This window comes from Amblyomma mixtum, chromosome 3 (assembly GCF_055824585.1).
Source record: "Amblyomma mixtum isolate Tamu chromosome 3, ASM5582458v1, whole genome shotgun sequence".
In the NCBI taxonomy this organism is placed as follows: domain Eukaryota; kingdom Metazoa; phylum Arthropoda; class Arachnida; order Ixodida; family Ixodidae; genus Amblyomma; species Amblyomma mixtum.
This window is the reverse complement of record NC_143014.1, coordinates 413,449,362-413,472,623: the sequence shown is the minus strand read 5'-3', so window position 1 is coordinate 413,472,623 and position 23,262 is coordinate 413,449,362. Positions and strand designations below refer to the sequence as shown.

General features: G+C 43.1%; 2 protein-coding genes across 11 annotated transcripts in view; one reads left to right on the top strand and one right to left on the bottom strand.

The window, feature by feature from the left end:
- LOC149357691 (poly(ADP-ribose) glycohydrolase-like) overlaps positions 1 to 17,178 on the top strand; it is a 57,766-nt gene extending 40,588 nt beyond the window's left edge. For 3 of the 4 annotated variants that reach the window (XM_089584835.1, XM_089584836.1, XM_089584833.1), the window contains exons 16-19: positions 665 to 743; positions 5,957 to 6,065; positions 10,966 to 11,200; positions 16,934 to 17,178. In XM_089584835.1, the coding sequence (XP_089440961.1) occupies positions 665 to 743; positions 5,957 to 6,065; positions 10,966 to 11,200; positions 16,934 to 17,040 (530 nt within the window). In that variant the 3' untranslated portion in view covers positions 17,041 to 17,178. Of the gene's footprint in view, positions 1 to 664; positions 744 to 5,956; positions 6,066 to 10,965; positions 11,201 to 15,023; positions 15,085 to 16,933 lie in introns of all 4 variants that reach the window. The other variant, XM_089584837.1, reaches the window with a different exon arrangement.
- Positions 17,179 to 17,314: 136 nt separating this feature from the next.
- LOC149357690 (pro-neuregulin-2, membrane-bound isoform-like) overlaps positions 17,315 to 23,262 on the bottom strand; it is a 122,253-nt gene continuing 116,305 nt past the window's right edge. For 5 of the 7 annotated variants that reach the window (XM_089584839.1, XM_089584838.1, XM_089584841.1 and 2 more), the window contains 3 exons: positions 22,857 to 22,959; positions 22,529 to 22,619; positions 17,315 to 22,164 (listed from right to left, as the gene is read on the bottom strand). The gene's annotated coding sequence lies outside the window, so the exon portion shown is untranslated. The remainder of the gene's footprint in view (positions 22,165 to 22,528; positions 22,620 to 22,856; positions 22,960 to 23,262) is intronic. The other 2 variants (XM_089584840.1, XM_089584844.1) reach the window with 1 other exon arrangement.

Here is a 23,262-nt window from a genome sequence, read left to right as displayed (position 1 = left end):
GTGGGCTCCGGTTGCACGCACAGAGTGCTGTTCCAAGCAGTTGTTCTGACTGGTCGTGCACCAGGTTGCAGTCATGTGCCAGTGTCTCCAGCTTAATTCCAATTTGGATTTTTTATTCAAATGGTTAGTTGTGCCCAGTGCAGTCTCTATCCTGCCAGATTGCTTTATTATCTCATTATATATTGTGTCGCCATGGCAGCTCAGTGGTTATGGTGCTGGGCTGCTGACCCAAAAGACACAGGTTCGATCCCGGCCGCAGCGGTCACATTTCAATGGAGATGAGATGCTAGAGACCTGTGTACCTTGTGATGTCTACACACATTAAAGAACCCCAGGTGGTTGAAATTATTCGGAGTTTTCCACTACGGCATCCCTCATAGCTTGAATTGCTTTGGGATGTTAAACCCCATAAAACCTAGACCTGCAAGTCCACACATAATGAACAGTTCCATTAAATTTTTGTGCATTTCTCCAGAAACAGGTGCTTTCATAATGTGAGTAACTGTAGTAGTTCTGTGTATTTTAGATGAGCATACAACTCTTGTAGATTATAGCTCACTTTACGTAATGTTTTGTGCGCATTACAGTGTGTGCACATTGTTAAATCCAGGTTTAACTGTAAACTAAAATTAGTCTGTTTAACATGCTTTTCTTTTATATTCAGGTGCAGAGCAGTTCAATGCTACATCTGGGTATGGTGATGAATTTTCATGGCAAGGTGATTTCAAAGACCAAGTTCCCAGGTGAGCACGTAGTGTAGTTTGTGATTGGCATACTTGTTTGTGACTGTAGATCGTATGTGCCTATATTTGGAGGAATAGAGTCAATATTTACTGTTTTCTTCAGACAAAATTACCTGAGCGTTGAAGGCAAGTCATGCAGCCTTTCTTGTTTGCAAGTTCTGTCTCCTTTCTGCTTATTTCTTCGTGCAGTGTCTCTAACTTTGCCCATATCTTGTCCTGTCCTTTGTTGATGATGGTGGTCAACGTGTGTCATACGAATTTCAGCCAATTACATTTTTTTTTTCTCTATTGGGAGAACCTTGGTGCTTGTACTAAAAACCCTATTTGCGAGAAGTGGAGGAGGTCTAGCAGAACTGTAAGGGCCCGTTCACACTTGACCAGAAATCCGGCGAGCGAAGCGGATTTGGCCGCTATTGATGCTGACCAGAGCGGAAAGTGGCGCAGTGAGGCCGATTGGTCAGGACCGATTTCCGCCGTGGGAAAAATTTTGCGGCGACAAACATGGCGGTGCCTTTCGAAGCAGGACCCCTCATTTCGGACTGAATTCGTCATTGTTGCTGCCTTTTTCAGTGCATTCACTGGCCACAAATGGGGCACTGGTCTTTCGCTTTGTCTCATCTCACCTCTAAGGAAACGTATAAGTGATAAGTTTGTTTTATTTTTTTTATTCAGAGTGGTGATTCTGCCGCTACTAGGCTTAAGAGGAGCGTCAGTTTGTTGAAACTAATGGTTCTGGTCCTGACAAGCAGATGGCGCCACTAGGCTGGGCGTATTGTTGCGTGTCTGTTTACATACGCTAAACTAAAAGTGAGAATGTACCTCCGTTTAACGTACATAGGCGTGCATGCAGTTATGGTACATAGACAGCATCAATTTATGCTCTTATCTAACCATATCTGTGTGCGCCGTGAGTGGTGACGTGGTGGCCGGGAAGCGTGTGGAAAAGCAAATCCGCTTCGCTCACCAGGTTTTTGGACAAGTGTGAATGTGCCCTAAGTCATAATGATGGCATGTGTGCACGTCCTCCTGTTGGCTTCGGCCAGAAAAGCATATTTTTTGCTGCTTCATTCCCAAATGACGGCAAGGTTTCTGTCATGTCATGTTGTAACAATAGGAAAGAGCAATTCTCGGTTTGTAGCTAATTCTGACATGGTTAGCACCTGCCCCTATGTACTCTGTAGATTCTGAGGGTCGCAGTAACAGGACAGCTTAACTTGGAAGCAATAAGCACCTCATGCCTGCCAACTCTTCCAAATTTTTCATAAAATGTACGAATTTGGACCCATATTATGATGAAATGAATCATGCTTCAAATTTTACTGAAAATAAAGTTTATTTGTGAAAACATTTCAAATTCTCTAAACAAAGCCACACCATTGCCAACGGTACCTTGAGCCGTCACGAGGGAGGAGTATACACCAGCTGGAACATTCCACAGTATAACATTGGCACTTAGTCCCAGCCAAATAAACATTTATTCCTACTCCTCAACCCCCGTTAACTCAGATAATCCGGACTGACAATGGCCTCAGGAACTCATTTATTTGGACGCCCAGGGGCTGGCATTGGTCAATTCGGATGGGCACCTGGAATGGCGCAGTGTCGTGATATGAGGTGCTCAACAGACCACCCGCTCAAATATTCTTCCCCGAGCGTGAACCTTATGTTACGTTGCTTCTGGCGCCCCTCTGACATGTGCGCAACTGTAGGTGTTTTGACAATCGGCAGGACCCTGGTGATAGGCCAATAGAGTCTGGCTGCGTAGTTTCGTTTTCAGAGTTTCGCCTCCAGCCTGGAGCGGCAGCGGGCTGCGCTCATCAGTCCACCAGCCGAGCTGCACGCCGTTTAGAACGACGATTGCATTGTCGCGGCCATTTTTTGCTTGTCTATTGATTTATTGAAGGTGTGTTAATGCCACTGTGGCAAGGCTGTGAAACCAATGCGTGCCTCCCTCAGTTCCGTCCGCGTGATACTTTCATTATTCCAGCGTGCCAAAATTCCGTGCTTGTCGCGTGCTATTCGCCGTTTGTGCACTTCCTCATGTGCGACGCCACGTGTGAAGAATCTCGTGTCGTACACTGAAAAGAAGCGACGCAGTTGAACGTTTTTGTTTTAAAAAAAAGTGTGCTGGCAACCCCCCCCCCCCCCCCCCCCCGACAGTCACGAAGGTTTTATGAATTTGAAAGCCTTCAGGTTGGCAGGTATCGCACCTGCAGATTTTTCAGGCCAGTTATTAGTTTTTTGAAGGCGAATATACACTGTTTTACATAATGATCTGTGCAGTACAAAACAGATAGGAAAAAAGCGACAAAGTGCATCGTATGACGCCTTGAAGTCTTTGATGCATCACTTTTGCCGATGGGAAATCACTATCGCACTCGCTGATCATGGTTTCCATCATCAGGATACATAAAAAAAGGGCACATACACTGATAAAAAAAAATTCCCAGCAAAAGTTTTCTGCAGTGTTTCTAATAAAACTCTTGTGGAATTGAGCACCGTAGACCAGACAGCAAGCTTTCCGTTGCGTTGAAAAAAAATTAGGTGCTGAAAATTCACTGGTCGGTTCCTTTAATGGAGATGCCAGTAGCAGTTACTACAGTGAACGTCTTGGTTTGTAACATGAATGAGCACTCGAATGACTGGAAACTGCATTGTAGACTGAACTGTACCGGTCATAAGCTATGTTGTGATGTCTTGTGCCACTCTTCCTAGTGATAACTGCAGGTGGTTTCGGTAGTTTTGGTTACTAAAAATTTAACTATTGTTCAGCTGCAGCTGGGGAACTTTAATTGCCCAATGAACGAAACAGGAAACATTTCTGGAGTCCAGGATATCTGAGACTTCTCTTCATGCACTGTTACTCTTCAGTGCATACCTGCTGCTGGAGCCATTTGGTTGCCACTTTTTGGTAGCAAACTGTAAAATTATGGCTTCGCTCCATTATGGCCACAAAACAATGTCACGTTGTTGTGTCCGCTCATGATTTTCTACTACCCATTAGGACAGTGCAAATCATGAGCTTAATGCAATGGTGTTTGTAGTAAAATGAGGCTGGATGCAGTGTAGGCTGCTGCTTGTAGGAAGTGGGCATATTAGTGTCACCTCTGCATTGACTTGGCCATGAGGACATACGGCACTGATTAGAAAAACAAGTGGGCACACAGCAACACTCAGTTTAAAAGTGAGTATCTCCCGTTAAATGTGAAGTGGATGCTTGAGCACAAGGCCAGCACTGTAGTCATTGCGGCCAGCAGAGGCAAAAAGAAAGGGGAAATACTACTTAGAATTGTCTCCTTCAAGATACTTTGAGGTGAGCTTGTATTCATTTAGTTGTATGTTGTAGAATAGACACTAGACCATTTGCCTATGTTATAGAGCTTTCATTTGTTTATAGAATGCGCAAGCAAAGCCAGTGATGCTATCTGTGCTTGCTTGGTGTATTAACAGGTCAGATGCCATTTTTTTTAAACTGTGCCTTTAGTTAAGCCAGCTTGGCTTAGTCAAGCCAAACGACAGTTTTATCCGGTATTAATAACTACCGAAGCTTGCCCATCACAGTTTATGCACTGTCTCATTGAAGGTGAGAACAGTTGTCTTGAGAGTGCAGAAATATACCAGCAGTCTCATTGAAACCACATTATGCGTCTTAACTCTGTCCTTAGGATAGGAAAAATGCAGTATTTTCTGGGTTTTCATTAATTTTTTTGGGGGTCCAAGAACTATGAGGTTTAATGAAGCCAATTAAACATATTTTTAATATGAGCCTCAGTAAAGTTTTTCATATCGCATTGTCAAATTATATTTTCAAAATCAAATTCTCTGGTTAAAAAAAAAAAATCTGGAATATACAAAATTTCTGCCTATCCAATAGCAAATACTTCTGAAAAAAAGAAGTCAAAAGTCTAGCTTGTACAGGTTTAACAATCACTTATTGGCCACGTCGTTGGGGGAAACAGTCAGGCGAACTCTTTATGGTGTAGGTGATATCAAATCCTGCCCAGATGATGTGAAAATCCTTCAGATGAGACTAGTAGCACTGGCAACGTCAGTACCTTTTTCAAAATGGCCACTGAGTCGAGCAAAACGGGCCCAAATGGGGAGCTAACTGAGGTGCTGCCACTGGTGTTCTGAGCCGGTTCCTCGTGTATTCACACACTGAACAAAGGTCGGATGATGAGGCAGCAACCTCAAGAGTCACTGGTACCTAGATCATTGACAAAAGAGTGGCTGTGGCTCAACTCAGCTGAGCCAGGGTGTACAGAGCGAGCGCAAATCACGTGATGTATCATGTGCCACAAGTGCAAGAGCGAACGTCAAGAGCGGCGGTCGGCGCAGTAGTGGATGTGACTGCCAAGTGCAGGAGCGAATCACGTGACACATCACATGCCACTACTGATGAGGAGGAGCAGCCGAGCAGCAGCCAGCGCAGCGGCGGACGTGACTGCCGAGCACGCAGCTGTGGTTTTGGCGAGTCATGGGGCGTGACGTTACAGCCACATGCGGTGCGCCTCCCATTCGAGGCCAAATCTAAGAGCCAGTTGACCTTCAGGCTCAGCATAGGAAGAGTAGAGTTTTTTGCTCTAAAACCAGCTGTAGACGCAGCTGAATCACGAGATTTGTTGCGTTTCAGGGCGCGTGCCACACTGGTGGAGGCGGCCATTCTGAACTTCTACACTGTGCTCTTTTTCACAAGTGGTTCAGAAATTGCTGTCATGCAGATAAAAAAGACAAACTCAAGAGAATGTAGAGTTCTAGCTTCAAGGAAGATGGTGCAGCTTGTTCAAGAACGGCAAGGAACCGTTTGAAAATGACGTTTGTGTCCATCGTTAGTGGGCTAACGATGTTCAGTGGCCATAGTAGGGAAAGAGTTAATGTGCATGAACTGCAATGAATGCAGTCTGGAGGCTGTGAATTGACTTTCTTTGGCATTTCTTGAAAGGGGAGCGTACTATTTAAATTCTCCATAGTGGCAGCTCTGTAAAAAAAGCACTCAGTTGCTGTGTGGCATTGGCATGACGACAAGGTGGTAAGCTGTGAGACGGCAGATGGCCAAGTGGCACTGCAAAGATGGCAGTGCCGGAAGGAATAATCTCTCTGAGTATTGGTTGTATCAAGGAAAAATTGATAATGTGTGTCATTGTACATTGATTGTTTCTCTCTGCTCTATTACCTTGCTTTCGAGTTCTCTTAAAGCAGCTGTATTTTTGCAGGGACTCCTTTCAAAGGAGGTGCACAGAAGTGGTTGCCATGGATGCTCTTAGCTTTGCCAAGCCATGCCAGCAGTATAAACCTGTCAGTATCAGAAGAGAGCTGAACAAGGTAACTAAGATCATTCATTGTGACCCCTTTCATTGCTATGGGTGTGACAAGGTAGCTGTGGAGACACTTGTAATCCGTAGTCAAAGCTTGAAGAATGGCTTCCTGCACCAGCTCTAGCAAGCAGTGTAACATAACTGTCACTCATTGGTAAGGCTTACTAGCATGTCTTGTACTGGACCACGTCTTCAGCAAGTTACTCGTTGATTACGCGTAATGTTCTGGTATCAGCCACCAATTCAAAGTGACTGGGACATGTGTGATAGATAGATAGAGAGAGGGGGGTAAGGCAGTGATGTTAACCAGAAAGGTTTCCGGTTGGCTACCCGGCACTGGGGAAGGGAATGAGGCGACATGTTTGAAAGAGTACAAAATCTAGTAGCATGGTATTTATTTGGCAGTGACATTGATGCAAAACAAATATACAGTCGAGCCCGGCCATAATGGCCTCACTTATAATGGAAACTTGCTCAATATGAATGAAAGTTAATGTGATTTTATGGAGGGACGGGATGGGGGGGGGGGGGGGGGGTTACTCTCATAAGGGCTGTGATATTTTATGCAAGTTAGAATGACCATTCACTTATGTGGAACTTAGCTGCAGTAGCAGTGCAGGTACCGAAAGCTTGAGTGGGGTCACACTTTATGGCTGTGGTCTATGCTGTGGACGTATATGAGCATTGAAACTTGAGCACCCTCTGCTTTCCAAGTGAAGAATGTCAAAAGGGTGCAAGCTACACAAATGCTAGGAAAAGAAAAAAATTTCTGCCTTGCGTGCATAGCGTGGCCACGGTTTACACACAATTCGAGGTCGCTGTGAGGGTTGGAAAGACCGTGTGGTATGAAAGAGAAGAAATGTGAGATGCTCATGGGCAGGTGGAACTATCTAACCTGCCTCTCAAACTCAGGGCAACTATGTTTCTATTTATGGTAGGTCACGATGGAAGAGTTCATTACATGTGCTTCAGCCAAGTCATGGGAAGCGACAGGATCTCACCTTGTGCTACTTCCTTCACATGCACTAGTTCCTTCAGGGGCAGTTGAAAGATCACGCTATTGAAAGACTTTAAGAGCCCATTTTTCCAAACCTGCACAATAATATGCCCTTGCAACACCTTCCGGCATTGAAGGCATTGCGGAAGCTAACTGTGCCTCAAATTTTAATTAGATTATTCTATTTATAGTGTACTTGTAACACAAGTAGGCATCTCGTGATAGTCAGTGGCTAGTTCCAAACTACCATGTGCTGTGGCTTCAATGTGGAGCAGTTTGTGCCCAGCAGCACCTAGAGAGCAGTGTGCTGTCACCGTGCCACCCGGCATTGCAAGAGGTGCGCCGCTAGAGTGGGTGTAGTGTATTCTTGCTTTTAATTTAGAGGAATGTTTATCTGTAAATTTTTTTATATATCCTCGTCAGACCCGAAAAAAAGTTCTGCCTTTCAGCGTCAATCAAAATAAATATCTTAAGCCTCGGCTGTCCCATGATGGTACACAAAATCTGGCAGCAGCTGCAGGTCCAACAGTTAAACTGTTATGAGTTTCTCTATGGTCTCTGTATGTTCCTCTGGGCCTACGTAAACAAGCACGAGAGAATGCACATTTGAATGAAAATTACAAGAAGTCTCATGAAAAAGCACGAGCAACTTGGGAGCTGTTTGGCCGCTGGGAGCAGAAATCTAGTTTAGACAACTCCACCAACTTGGGAGGCTGCTCAGAACGCCCCTATCATGTCACACTTGTCGGAAAGTTGACTGCATGGGAGTGCAGTAAGTGCTTTCTGACTTCCAATGGCACCTAGGCTGCGGGAATAATGTGCATTATAATGCACGCAGAGTGATGAGGATATTAGAACTATTTTGAGATCCCCTTCGGATTCGATCTATTCGGGTTCGACCGTCCAGAATGTTGCATTTTTCCCCCTGCCCTCAGAGCAAAGTGAGGTGGTGCAGTTATCCGCATGACAAACACCATGTCCGGACAGAACCCAACTTTTATGTAGACAGGGTAGATAGGGTAGTTCCATAGCCTTGCTTTGCATGTACCTTGGCAACTCAGTCATTTTGAATTTCCTGCTCTCCTCAAAAATGTTTTGTTCTAGTGTTCTGTTGCTTTTCCACTTCAGCCCTGTCAAACGAACGTGCAATTTGGTTTTATCCGCAGTAGTATATGAACGCGAGCTTTTGAACATGAGTGCAGGTCAGACTGAATAGAGCTTATTCCGTTGCCAGAATGTGTCGTACAATTAAGCAGCCATCTTTCCCTCTGGAAAGAGTGCGCCCAAGGTTCCAAAGAAATTTTATGTAGTTCCTGCCCTTCTGTCTTTTATGTTCTTTACTGTTCTGTGGTGGGTATCTTTAGGGACACCAAAATACTTGTCGGCACCGGCGTTGCTTGATGCTCCCCAGAGCTTTATTCATGTCTTCTTCACACTGTCTGAAACCGGTGTTTTCCTTTTGCACATTCAGATGATCTCGGAGAGCAGTAAAACAAGGAAGGGGTTTTGGAGCAAGCAGGAAAGTCATTATCTTTCCCTAAGGCCTTGTAGAACAGTGCATTGTTGCTTTTTACCCCACGTGTACCCAGCTACTCAAGTACAGTAACACCTTGATAATTTGAACTCGGTTAATTTGAAATCCTGGATAATGCAAAGAATTTCTGTGGTCCCTTGATTTCAAATGCAAATTCGACCAGATGATTCAAAGATCTGGGGTGCGACATGCGAATCCCGGTCCCAATTTCGTCACAGACCAGTGCCAGAGCGATGCCGGTGCTTGACATGCGAAGCACCCCAGCTCCAATACTCCCAGCACAAGAACCCGTCTATGGTATGGCTCGCAGACTGCTGAAACGCACGGCTACGCTTGTTCCGCGACCCTTCTTGGTGCGTGCCCGCGACTTCGCTTGAAGCTGGCCTGCACCGTGTCTTTGAGTGGTGTATTCGGTTAGACGGTTAGCTTACCAGCATCTCTTATTACCTTAGTACCGTTGCATGTAAATCTGTCTTTTCTTTGGAAAAACAACCACGCAACCTGAGGTAGTTTTGACGAGCGGCGGGTAGTACGTGCCCCGTGCCGGTGTCCGTTTACGGCACGACACACGGGCCTCCAGGAATGAAAAAAAAAGCCATTAATTCGTATGCGAATCGTTTCCGCTAAAAAAAAATTCAAATTGCGCGCCGTTTACTTGGTTTGTTTGGGCTGGTGGTCGCTTCCTCGGACGAGCGAGATTCGATGATCTCCAAAGCATGTGTAGCGCTGTAATCTGAAACTGCAGGACTGTTCGCAGTTCACTTTGCCACTATAGTCAATCAGGCCGCACGTGAGTATGGAAGACAGGATGAAGCACTGTTTTTTTGCTCTTGATCTCCATTCGCTTTAGACTGCTGTCCTTCTCAGGTTAGTGGCATGAGCAGGGACACTTTATTTTTTGTTCTTTTTATGGCCCCACAATAATTTTTGTCCTTCTCAGGTGAAAATGCTAACTGGCCAAGCTGGTTTGAGGCACAATTTCCAGTTGCTTGCAGGTGATTCCCAATTGGCTGCCAGTTGACTCTAGCTGGGATTCAGCGTGGAAACAACTGGAATCAGCTATCAACGTTGGGTTTGGTGCATGATGGCCTTAGTTGCCTATGTGCCATAAAACACGACACAACTGGAATCAAGTGGAAATTGTTCCTCAAACCAGTTTGACCAGTTAGGATTTTCACCTGGGTTGTGGTTGCACCGCGATTCTATCTCGCGGGAAACTACAAAACAAAGTGCGACGAGTGGGTGCGTGCGTCGACTTGTAATTGGAGTCAACTTTTTTTTTTTCTTTTTTGGCCAGCAGGGACTACGGGCCTGAGGGTAGAGCATAACATGGCAGTATATGGTAATTGCTAAGTTTGTCCAATACAGGCAGCGTGTTCCTGCAATGAAGTTATTTGTCTGAGTCCCATATTTTTGTTGTCCTCGGTTAATTTGAATATGTTCCGCGGTCCCAGTGACTTTGAATTAACGAGGTTTTACTGTAATTCGCTTGTAAGAACACTAAACGCAAACATAATTAAACTTAGCATAAGATGAGACCAATAACCAATTGCATTATTTAAATGCTTTGTTAAATCAAGGACAGTTGGTTAGTTGAGCTGGCAGAAAAATATGGCATGCTGAAATTCATGCTTTTTTTTTTTACCACTTTCGCAAAAACCAAGGCTCACTTTACAATTTGTTTCTCTGTTTAGAAATGAACAGTCTCATCAGCCTAAAGTTGAGTTGAAGTGGGCAGTGGCAGGAAACACCAGATGAATGTCAAATTAATTGGTTGCACTTTCGAATGTTTGGGGGGTGCTAAGCATCAAAATGTTACATTTGCCTCACTCTGTCCAGATATCTGCAGATAAACCATGTGCGTAAGGCCTACAATCATAGGCATAAAAGAAATCCTTTCCAAGATTCCTATTTCCCCCAAATATTTCTTAAATAGTATCTATTTAGTATAATATAATATATAATAGTATAATAATGAATAAAGATTATTATTATTATTATTATTATTATTATTATTCAGTTGGTGCTGTTGGAACTGTAGATGGTATTGAAGTACTCTTCCAAGAGCTCTGACTGTTTCTTGCTTGTGCACTCTTTTCATGTTGTAATTTTTGTTTTGTTGCTGCTATTCTTTTTCCGAGTCGAGGGTGTGCACACGCACGCACAATTGCAAACATTGCTGTTGTGTGTTTATCTTTTGTATGTGGACCATCCACTGTAATGCCAGCAAGCTGTTTCGAGTAACAATAAATAAATGAGTGTATCTCACTCGTGGCTGTTTTATCGTGTGTTCAGTACTTATCACAGGTGTTGGGGAGAAGGGGTAAAAAGGGTTGACAAATGCACCGGTGCCAAAAAAAGGTTCTCTTTCTGCAGGCGTACTGTGGGTTCATGTGCCCCGAGTTACCTCGCATGCGGCGCTCGGCCATTGCCACAGGCAACTGGGGCTGTGGTGCTTTCCGGGGGGACCCCCAGCTGAAGGCCATCATTCAGGTCATGGCAGCATCGGCAGCAGGCCGTGACCTGGTGTACTTCACCTTTGGTGACAGGCGACTGGGCCGAAGCCTGCAGTCTGTGCTTTGCCTCCTCAGCAGCCGGGGCATCACTGTAGGTAAGAGCATCACGTTTAGTACTACACTTTTCTCAAGTTGTATAAAGGGACCAATTGACAGTTTAAGTTTACAGGTCTGGCTGAGAGTTGCTGTCTCAGGTGCGTGCCTTTATTGGTTGTTTTGTTTGTTCTGGCTTTATTCAGGATGAGGGAGGCCTGGGTCGACTGTTGTATGACGAGCTGAATGCTAGAGCTGGAAGGTTAGCGTAGAAGCAAGCAAACTGTACCAAATTGGAAGCCAGAAGGAAATACAAACTTGTCAAAAGACCAGTGTACGATGCTTTCCGTGTGCATCGTACTTGCCTGTCTTGACAAACCTTGTATGCACTTGATTTTTGTGCTTTTCCTGAAATTCCTCGTTGGTCTTTTTACCCTGTGTGGGCAGAGTTCTTAGCTGGTTTTTGCATTTTTTCTGTGCATGATACACCTCTGCCAGTGCCATACCTCAAATCTCTTCTTTATTTAAGCCATGCTCACTCTTTCCAAGATCGATTGGTGAACACTTGGATGTCCTGTCCTTGACAGCAAAAGAAAATTGTGTAATACAGGAATGTGGCACACACTGGCACACAAAAGAGAAAGGTGGGGAAATGTTAGCTACTCCTGGTGCTAGCCATGAAGGGGTAGCAGTTGACCATCCTGCTAACACATAGAAAGGGTGTCTGCATGGAAAGTTATTTGAACACTTAAAAGCCCCCCTGGTCTCGCCCTGGTGTCAGCACTGTCTGGTTCAGCTGGTTGGGCTGCGTGCTGCAATTCAAGCTTTACCTCTTTTGTGCTTTGGGCTAGGGTAGGTACCACTGACCACGCTGTTGTTCTTGTGCCACAAAGGAACACACTGACATGGTTGTATATGTTGATCACAAACTAGCCCGTGAGGAAAGCGAATGGGTGCTGCTGTCATTTTCGATTGCTATGGTAAAGGACACAGTGCACACGGAAACGGGCAGAATGAGTGAAGCTGTGGCTCAGGCTGCATGCGTTGTTGCGTAGCAACAGCTTTTGTCCTCTCCTATTAGAACCTAGAAACTGAATTTTTAGCCAAAGGAGACAAAAAAATGTGTTCATGCTTCATTTTATGAGCCATCGTATTGTGTTTTATTGGCAAGCATGTAAGAATTAAGTTAAACTGTCATAGTAGACTTTTTCTCACTGAGCAGAATTCAGTTGTTCAAGAATTGTGCCTATTATAGTCTACAAAAGAAAGCTACTGCTATTACTACTGTAAGATTCCCCCTTTCTTATTTAAAGGACCATAAACACTAAATTTTTGCTTGCGTGTTTTCTTCTTTCAGATGATGCGTTATACATGAAGCACCCCTTGGTATTCGCCTACAACTGCTCAATAATTTATTATTAAATTTCCTTATGACACTGTTTCTGTTTCATCAGCCGAACGATGGCTGTGACGTGTAGTTGATGTTTAGGTCACGTGAGGCGCAAAAAAATGGCGATATAACTGTTGATACGTCGTTTGTTGTAATTCTAGCTATTGAAGCAGGCTAGTTTAAGTGCTCCACTAAGTTACAAGTATGTATCAGCGTTTATATTGCCGTTTTTTGTCCGTCACGTGACCTAAACATCAACCGCACGTCACAGCCATCATTCAGTTGATGAAACTGAAACAGTGTCAAGAGGAAATTGAATAATAAATTATTTAGCAGTTGTAGGTGAAAACCATGTGGTGATCCATGTATTCTAATGTCTGAAGCATCATTTGAAAGGAGAAAATGCGCAATAAAATTTTGGTGTCTATAGTCCTTTAATGCCTGGTAGGCGTAGCAGGTAAACAGGTAATAAATTGTATGTTGATGATGGGTGAAACAAAAATTCTTTGCAGTGCATCTTTTTCTTTTCATAGCTGTGTTTTGTGGAAAAGTGTCTTTTAGTTTAAAGTGCCTTTATTGTTATTCAGAACTATATTCAAAAATATTCGAATCAGTTTGCGTCCAGTGTTATTATTAGTCATTTCCGCTTCGCAGCCAAAAATTTGATATTTGCACACCCCTAGGCACCCACCGCAGTGGCTCAGTGGTTAGGGTGCTTGGCTACTGAGCCAAAGTTCCCGGGTTCGAACCCGGCCACAGTGGCCACATTTTGATGGAGGTGAAACGAAAGAGGCGCCCATGTGCTGTGCGACGTCTGTGCACATTAAAAGATTCCCACGTGGTCAAAAGTATTCCACTATGGCACCTCTTTCTTGTTTCATTCTCACCTTCCTCCCTTCCCTTACGGTGCAGTTCGGGTGTCCCACAGAGATGTGAGACAATTACTGCAGCATTTCCTTTCTTTAAAAAGACAATTTTTTACACTCCTAGGGATTGATGAATAAAAGGGAAAGCCACTTCATGATCTATTTGAGAACAGGGCAGAGGGTATTTTTCATCTGTTGACAAATGGAAAGGCATATTTATGTGCAGTGCATTAGTCTCGTGCAGCCTGTTTTGTGTGGTGAACTTCTGGACGACTTGTTTCTGCACCAGTAATTGTTGTAGGAACTTCCCAGTTGCATTCGTGTCATTGTCAGTGTAGCACAAAACTTGGCGCGTGGGGAGGGGCATGCATAGCATGCCAACGTAGTGCATGGTTTGGCTTGATTGTGTTGAACATGCCCAGCTCTGATTGTGTTCACATGGCCAAGCTGTCCAAACAGAAGGCTGCTGGCACACTGTTTACAAATGTGTTGAGGGAATGGGTTTGACATCGTAATGCACCCTCTGTGAACTCACTTCTTTTTCTCACCTGAGTCGTGGCCACACGCATAGTTTCCATGCCCATGTACAGCTGGCCAAATCTTTAGCCGGTGTGCGCGATGGCCGCTTTTTCTGTGCTCCTGCAGCTCATGACGGAGCAAACTTGCGAAAATATGAATTCTAAGCACGGGCTTAGTGAGCCTGCGCTTAGAATTCATATTTTCGCAAGTTTGCTTCGTCATAAGCTGCAGGAGCACAGAAAAAGTGGCCATTGTGCACACCAGCTAAAGATTTGGCCGGTTGCACATCTTGATAGGGATCATCCTACTTGAAAGTTACTCTGTTAACTCTTGTCTTGAGAGTTTCATCTCTTTAGTGCAGTTGAACAGTGGAGCCCCTTGTAATTGTCTACCCCTTTGTTCAAATTGGAAAGCAATTGTTTTTTTGGTTTGTTTTTTTTTTAACCAGGGAACTTTGCATTTTGCTTCTTTCCTGCAGCAGGGAAATGTACTGATTTCCATCGGTTCTCGACATCATTTCGTTTTAAAAACTGCTGCTGTATTAAACATTGTGATACATCAAAATATAGCATATTGGCTGGACTTGAAAATTTGTAAAAGTGATTAGCACCCTAGTTTTTATATATTTTTTCACAAAATTAGGAACGAACCCAGATAATAACATGTGCAAAAGGCGTTTAGGTGCATTAAGCTGTGCAGTGGTAGTCTAAAATAAAAAAAATGTCTGCCATGCCCACAACTGTGACTGGCTTGGTCAGATTGTGTTCAGAAATTCAGTTTGTTTGTAAGCCATGAAGCTCATACTGTATAAACTCGTGTAAGGGCTGCACTTTTTTTTTTAAATTCGGGTGTGAATTTTGATGGTACGGCCAATAGACGAATAAAAAAAAAAAGGAAAACCACATCCTGTGTGGCCCATACATGGGTGCGGCCCTTACATGAGATTATATGGTAAGTGACACCTTTGCCATTTGGTGAGGAAGTTGCACGAAGCACTGACACAGAGTGCCATGTAGAACACCGTTGTTCTACATTCTATTTTTATTCTCCAGTAAATAGCATGAATTTTCCACTGCTTGCATTTCCATTTCTTTTACACACTTCTGTTAGGAACCTGTGCAGCTCCCAGGATTAAGGATGTGCTGGATCAGCAAGGTGCTTTGATGACAAGGTGGCCTAATTTTGCATTTGTAGCTAGGTCATAACTTGAAATGTTTCCTCCAGTATATCTTATTGAAAATTTATTAGTTTTCAAATGAAATATTATCATGGCAGTTATAAACAGTAGTCTCAATATTTCTGCAGACTTTAGATGTGTTAGCAACATGCATCCCTGTGAGGGCTGCAGCTTTGCATGATGGGTGTAGTATTTAATCATTTATGCACTCCATTTGCTGTTGAGAACCCAGGGTTAAAAAGTAAAGCACTTACAATGCGAACTAAAATCTGGGTGCCTTATCGTTGCAGTAAAAAAGCTAGAACAGTGCTTGCCACCAAGCACCCACCAAAGTCTCAGCTTTTATAACGAAGCATTGCGCAAAGAATTATGAGCACACTCTCCAGCAGTATCTTATTTTCACTAGCTACCTACTTCATTAACCGATATATGCCTGGCGCCCTACATGTAGGACATCGCTTTTTTGCGCAGTACATAGCTCTAAAACTGTTGTGTAAAAACTTGCACCCACTAGCAAAGGCTCAAGAGAGACTAAACTTTTCCTGTGCAATGGTTGTGTTGTATGTGCCCAGTTTTGTGCATTGTGTGCGTTCCAAAGATCCACCAGTCTTCTGTGAGCGCCATTTTTGAAATTCGAGTCCATCGCGGTGTCAAACGTATGAAGCTTTACCACACGTGACAGGTAGTGAATTTGCCTAGTATCCAACATTATAGGATGGCTAGAAGTTGGTTCTGAGAAAATTATTTTCACTAATAAAAGAATGATTCTGAATTTTTGCGGGAATTAAACATTTTATATCAGGAAATATTTCGGTTTTGCAAATTTCTGAAGTTTCGGCGTATATGGGTTAATAAAAACCCTTAGCCACAGCCGGCACACAGCAATTTTGCTTCTGGAATTGTTGCGGCACATGGTGTGTGGTGTACATCTTGTTCGATAATTGAAGTTGGCACTTAAGGTCGACGTTTGTTTTTGAAACTACGCTGCATGGCGCAATATGATAAATTCGACTGAAAGTGAAGCAGCAGTTTTCAGGCAATGCACTGCATGGTACTACTTGCCCAAAGGTTCTTTAAGGGTAACGGAGTGGATACCAGGAGAAGGCAAATGTAGCAGGGCAAGGCAGAAAGTTAGGTGGGTGGATGAGATCAAGAAGTTTGTGGGGATACGGTGGCCGCAACTGGCAAAGGACAGGGTTGATTGGAGAGACATGGGAGAGGCCTTTGTCCTGCGGTGGGCGTAGTCAGGCTGATGATGATGACTTGCTCAAAAATGCTAAGTTGCATTTTAGACCGAGTAATTAAGGCTACTAATAACATTGCTGAGTCGCCAGTGGCATACTAATGAAAAGATTAAATGAGCAAATTACTTTGTTGTTAAATTTCTGGATTGAGACGTGACAACTTATAAACACGTGCCTTGACTGGGATGGTTGCCCGTGGCAGCACGAGTGAGAGGTTTTTCTTTCATCCTTGCTGTTCTTTTTGTATTGTATTATTCCAGTGTCACTCTAAGCGTTCTTGTTTTATCAAGCTCCGATTGTTCCTTTATCTTTGAAACCAATTTTTAGGCTTAGTTAATCGGCTTGCTCATCTCAGGATCTTCATTACTCGTATTGAAGGAAAGTGTCCGGTGATTTGTTACATGTGGTTGATGTTTGCGGTGGTGTGTTTTATTAATTTTGTTTTTGACAAAATGTGCACTTTTTTTTTACACTTGAAAGACAGTCAGTGCAGCCCTGTGGGATAGTTCCTGCTCGACAACTGCCACATGGTTTGTGAACTCCTGATTGAGGCTGTGGTGATGTGCAATTACTAGCCATGTTCCGATATTTCATTGCAGGTGGCCTCTATGAACTTCTGGTGGAGTATGGCAGCGATCAGATGCTGCAAGCAAGCAAGCCCAAAGAGCAGCTTTTTGAGTTTTTACACCGCACATGCTCTTCATGAAAACTGCAGCCACTAGTTTTTGTGTTTGGCCAAAGTAGCATGCAGCATTACATTGAAGACTAGTGGCATGTGATTTTTTTTTTCGTTGTGTCCCTTGATGAATTTGATGTGTGCGAATAAAGTAATTTTGGTATAGTACTTCAATTTCACTTTTCTGTAAAGGATGCGTCATGTTTTGTCAGTGTTGGCTGCTTTTGCATTGGATTCATGCTTGCATGTGTTGGTAGGTGTTTTATCTAGAAGGGCCACTTTGCTGCCAGGAAAACAACTCGTATAACCGACTTTTATTTTATTAATAAATAAAATGCATCCGAATGTGCTATGAAACATATGGCACACAGTTCCACAGTGAATGACACTTTAGTTTCATACTGTAACAAGTGTAGGTGATGGCATCTGAAAAAAAGAAAAAAACTTAAAAAGAAACAACGAAGTAGGGGACAGCACCATTTTCAACATTTTTGTTTAGAGTATGCCACTCTGCTAGTAAAGGGACTGACAATGCAACTCAGTGGGCTTTAAAATGTAAACAAAAAAAAACGAAAAATGCAGTGGTGTGAATGCAGTCTTTCCTTTGTCACTCATTAAAAGCAGCGCGTGTACCGAGCTGCCTTTCAGGATTCGCACACGTTCAGAAACAGGTTAAAAACTGGAAACACCACCAGAGTTGTAGACTTGAAGCAGTACTCTGGCCATCGGAGGTGATTGCGTATTATTTCCACGCAGAGTAGCAAGTCTCCCCACACAGCACCAACAATGAAGGCAGTGTTCCCGCGCTCCCTGAGCTCACAAATACAATGCTTTGCATTGGCACTGCTCAAATTTAAGACAAAAACATTCTCGCATTTCATATCTGTGATATACACACACCTCCTAAGCAGTACCATCTGCTGAAGTTGGACGCGCAATTGCGCCTTGCTTTCGCTCGCAATATTATTTTGCATGGAAATGGAAAGAACAGCAAACAAGGGGCACTTGGAGAATACTCTTGCATGCTAAAATGGAGACCTAAGTCGCCTTTTTATTTTGTTCGCCCCATGTTGCATCGTGAATGTGTCCAAACAGTTTTTCACCCAGCAGAATTTTCGACATCCACATCTCGCGCTTTCATCTGATGTTCGGAATTGGAAATTTGTTGCGCATCCACTTTTGGTTATTGATAGCGATCATGTTGCATCAGTATGCATGAGATTATTGTAATCAACTTAAGTTTGTCTATTGTAGCTGCTAAGCAAGTGAATGCAGAAGTTAGCACCATTCGAGATCTGAATAAGTCAAGAGGGCGGCAATAGTGCATTAAACCTGTCATTGTGCATGTCTTTAAAACAGCACATTTTTAGTAGTTTTTCGTAAACTTTTTATGCTGGCAATGATCTATTTTAGCAGTTCTTAATTTTCTCACAGAACCCCATCTCTGGGCACCGCAGAATTGGTGCAGAGGCAGTTTTCATTTTTTACACTCGTGAAGGCATTTTGAAAGCTGCCATCACTTTTTCCATGCACAAAATCTTGTGGAACACTTGGAGCACCATGCTGGGGCATGTAAGGGTAAAAGACAAGCTTAAAACTTCATACTGCTATGTTAAGACACAGTCTTCGATGCTTGTCTTCATTGCTTACAAAAAACAGAAGGAAGTTAGAAAGTAAACCGTTTTGGAAAGCAGAGCAACAAGTAAAACTGGCACCCTGTATTCCGTTACACTCCTTCCTTGCATTTTTACCATCCACCCAGTTACAGTGCTTTGATTCCATGATCACTGCATGTTTTTTCGGTGCATGTTAACACTGATCATCTGCTAATTTAGGCAAAATTTCATGAGGCATCTCTACAACAAACATTTTGAGCAGAGCCAGTGTTAAATTTTATTTTCATTCATGTGCCTACCCTTGTTTCACAGGCTAAGGCATTAATGCTTTTTATTTTGTTTTCCCAAATGTGTGTTCACCAACAATATAGCAGTGAAAGTTGTGTTTGTAAGGTTACTGTCTCAGGAAAAGAAAAATTGTATGTACAAAAACCAAACTGCATCACTCTATGTACAACCGCTTCAAATGCACACTGGTAGCTGTGGAATCTCCATAAAAAACACTCCTATAGTTCTGAACCTTTTCTTACCAAACTCACTCAGCACCTTTTGATGAAGCATACAAAGCTGCTGCATAACCATCACAAGCAATCAAGGCATTTACAAACAGTGACTCGCATCGAAGCTCGAACAGTGTTGCTCATCGGAAGAAATGAGAGTAGCATAGATACAATGATGTCCTCAGCAAAGTTTAGGAACGACTGTTGCAATGAAGAGAGGCTATTTCCAGCGATTGTAATGAGTCTCATGACTGAACCATTGTGTGACCTCAAAGTGCTGTTGCAGTAGGCGTACTTCGTACTTGAAATAAGCTGAGCTGCTGTCTGCATGTGCATGGGCTGACTAATTGGTGACACAACGTTACATGGACGCAGTGAACTAAATGAGATCAAGGGGTGTAGAAGGAGTGTTGGCCAAGTTGTGTGAAAAGGGACCTCGGGGCCCCATTGCTCAGACCCTTAGAGTGCCACGAAAAAGAAAAGGACTTTTCTATTGCTCATAACATTGCTTAACAATTACGTAAGTTGAATTATGCTTTATCAGTTTCAGACTTTCAAGTTGGCTTATATACTATGCCGCATCAGCAAGACACTTTGCGGAACTGGTCAACACACACAGTCTTTGGTTGTATGAGAGCTTCCTGAAGTTGTATTTGAGAGCACGTATTTCATCATTTTCCTGTTCTAATGCGGTTCATGGCATAAGAATTTTGAACAAGTACCGTTTCTCACAAAGCACAAAAAAACAAGTGGAACACTGTATCGCATCATTATGTTCAAGGCCACATACACATGCTTACATTTACCTCAACACAGTGCTATGCTTTCTCACAATCAGCAGTCTAAAAGCTTGTGGCATGGCTCTAAAACCTTGTACCCACTTTGGCAGTAGCAGAGTCCCTCGGTGGCTTAAAAACCAGATCTCTATTTCTCACACGAGTTAAATACAGCTTGGCTTACAGCCACTTGGTTCTTGCTGAGACAGCCGAAAAAAAATTGGGACATCAAGAACAATTAAGAACAAGCTGTGTGGACTTTTGCAAATTTGCTTTTAGCGTGAGCCAGTCAATAGCATTAACTATGCTGCCTGCACTGTCATTAGCAGCATTTAAGGATGGTTGGAAAGGGGCTACCCATGCTGAAAAAAATTTACTAAAAGGCTGTGTTTACTTGCCATTTGCTATGGCAGATGTGGGACCTGCCTTGATTTTACATGCAACTAAATTTCTATTTTTTCTGGCAACTTTAAAGCTGGAGCTCAATGGACATTTAGAAAACCAAAGGTTTTGACATTACCAGGCATCGCTCTGTTTTGTATTTATTAGATAATAGTTGAGCAGATTTGCTCTAAGGGCATACCACATCTAATTGTCCCATCTTTTGTTACTGTAGTTAATTTTGTAGAACTGAATGGAAGGAACACAACCTCTGTGTTCTGCGTGGCAAATGTCTATTCTTGAAGCAAGAATGCCTGCAATAATAAGTGTCTGTGAATCTGCCTTGATAACTTGCTAAATATTTTTCCTCAATGTTTACGCAGATCATGTACTAATTCTTATTTTTGTAATTCTAGTGCAATGACTGCTACCTAGCAAATTCAGCGAAACTTTGAGAGTAAAATTGATTCAGTGGAATATTTGCCCCACATTATTAGAATGTTATGGAAGCATGACTGTTGGTGCCTGAAATCAGTGCATTATAAACATTCATGCTACTGCATTTCTGCTTGTTTGTTTTGCAAGTACACCTGGAGGGACAAGCATTATTAATGCATGCACAACCCTTTTTGTGGTGGTAATGAACATAGAGTTTGGGGGGCTAAGAGAGGAAACTTGTGTACGAAGGACAAAATGCTGCGCTGCAGTTTGCAGGCAAAATGTAATACTGTGTATAAACTCGCGCCTGTGACAGGCTCTTGTCACCAAAGAAGCCATCAGTAACCACAGGAGAGGCCACCGAGAGACTATGGCAGTAGTGTACTGACGCAACAACTATAGCGAGTAGTTAAAACAGACTTAAGTCTCTGATAGTGAGACATGTTCAGTCATTACATTAGACCCACATAAGTACAAGAGCCAGCCAGACACACATCACTCATAAGTTAAAAAAGTAAATCACAACACAGCACGAGCGAGCAACATGCAGTCAGCACAAAACTGTGCTAAAGCTAACCGACTGCAAGCATTTTTTTTTTCGTCACATGAAGGAGGTAATGTGACCGAACATTGCTGAGGTAAAGTCAAACACAACGCTTTCCCCAAATGTAAGTCACATCCACAGCTTAATGAACTGCTGAACTCTCTGCAATAAATACATAGTTCACAATGCACCATCGTCTGTTGTTGTAGGCAACACGATATGTGCATTGCATTCATCGCATTTCAACGACAGCAGGGGGCAAGCGTTTAGACTAATAAAAAGAAAACCTACTGTTCACTTGTTCAGCATGTTGCAAAAGTACGCTGCACGAACGTAAACACACGACAGTAATAAATGCAGGAATGGCATCAATCGAGAAGAGAAAACAAGGAAACTGCTGAAGCACGATCCATTTTCGTTGAGAGCTTGTGTGGCCGTCCTCAGATCTGCCCAGAAACGAACTGCCATTGGGAGGAAGGGGTTGGGGGGTGGGATGGGGGGGGTTCACATACGTCGTCAGCGAGGCACAGCTTTTGATGACAAGGACAACAAAAATGCAATGTACTGTTCAAGTTATTTCTTTGGTACCGGCATGAACAAACGCAGGCTGTACTTCGCTGACAACGTTGTGCACGTGGTGCTCAAGTTCTTCGTCAAAAAGACTTGCCCTGGCACATGAGTCTAAGCTCCTGCACTGCCGAACTGCACGAATGGCACTGGAATGCTCCACTTGTAGCTGCTGCTGTGCTGTCGGCAAGGACTGGCCTCATTGCTGCCAATATTCAGTCTTCTGGACTGGCGAGATTTCTTGTTTGTGGGCCTGCGGGCTGTGCACTGTCGCACTGACCTCGAGAGAATCGCTCATCCGAAGGGATGTCACAAACTGGCAGACAGTCCATCTGTAAAGCAAGTGAGCACCACACAAAGAATGTGACTTTTGCGAACCTTGATTGGCATTGCATACAGAATGGATTTAGTTAATTTCCATCATTTTGCGGCCTCTTGTGACGTAAAGTCCAGATGAACATGTTTTCAATACTAGTATATAGAAGAAGCAGATCATGAACGAAGCAGTTGGTATTTGTTTTGTTGTCCAAAATTCATGACAAACCTCTAAACTTGGCTCGTAACCTGGTGGTTAAAAGTCATTTGTACTACAGGTTTCCTGATGCGAATTCATTCTGATTCATGACTTTTTATCACTTATCAGCTTTACTTTCCTTCAAAAGTAAGACTGACATAAAACAGCTAGGTTATACCAACCATTGCTGGCAGCATGGTGGCTTTTTGGGTACATTTAGATGTCTGCTCAGATGTGGCCCACAGCCTTCTTTTCTTGTGAGTTTTCATGTGCCTAAAAAAAAATGAAACATAGTTTAGAAAAAAAAATAAAATTTATAGCACAGGGTAGGCCTCTTTATGTGCAGCTGACCAAGGTAACTGAATGTGGTCTAGCTTGTACTACCCTATCTTTGTGCCATGCTACTGTTCAAAATTTTTATTCCTTGTCAGTTTTAATTGTTGTATATTGCCAGTTAGTTTACAGTTGTGTAGCATTCCTTCAAGGCTCTTCAGCAGATGGTATACACACCTTTTGGCAGTCCAGGCTACTAGGAGGCAGTTTTCCAGGAATAGCACCACCCCCATAGAAATGGCCACAAATACTATATAAGCATGACTCCCTGCCTGTAAGGCTGTAAAAGAAAAAGATGGAGAGTGTTTGTGAAAAATTTTTGAAAGCATGGCACCACAAAAACTAGAATCTTCTCCTTATCTTAGTTATTTTTGAAACCACTGTGCTTTGCCTTCCCAGGGATAGAAAGTTGGGTTCTTGGTACGTGCTCAACATTTGAATTGTTGCTGCACTGCAAAGGGAAGTTTAAGTGTTTTTCAATAAACCAGTAAGTTTATCATCATGAGTGTCGTGGTACATATAAGCTTTCTGTCAAAGATGAAATTCATTGCAATAAAGGTAACAGGCAAGTACATTGTGCTTT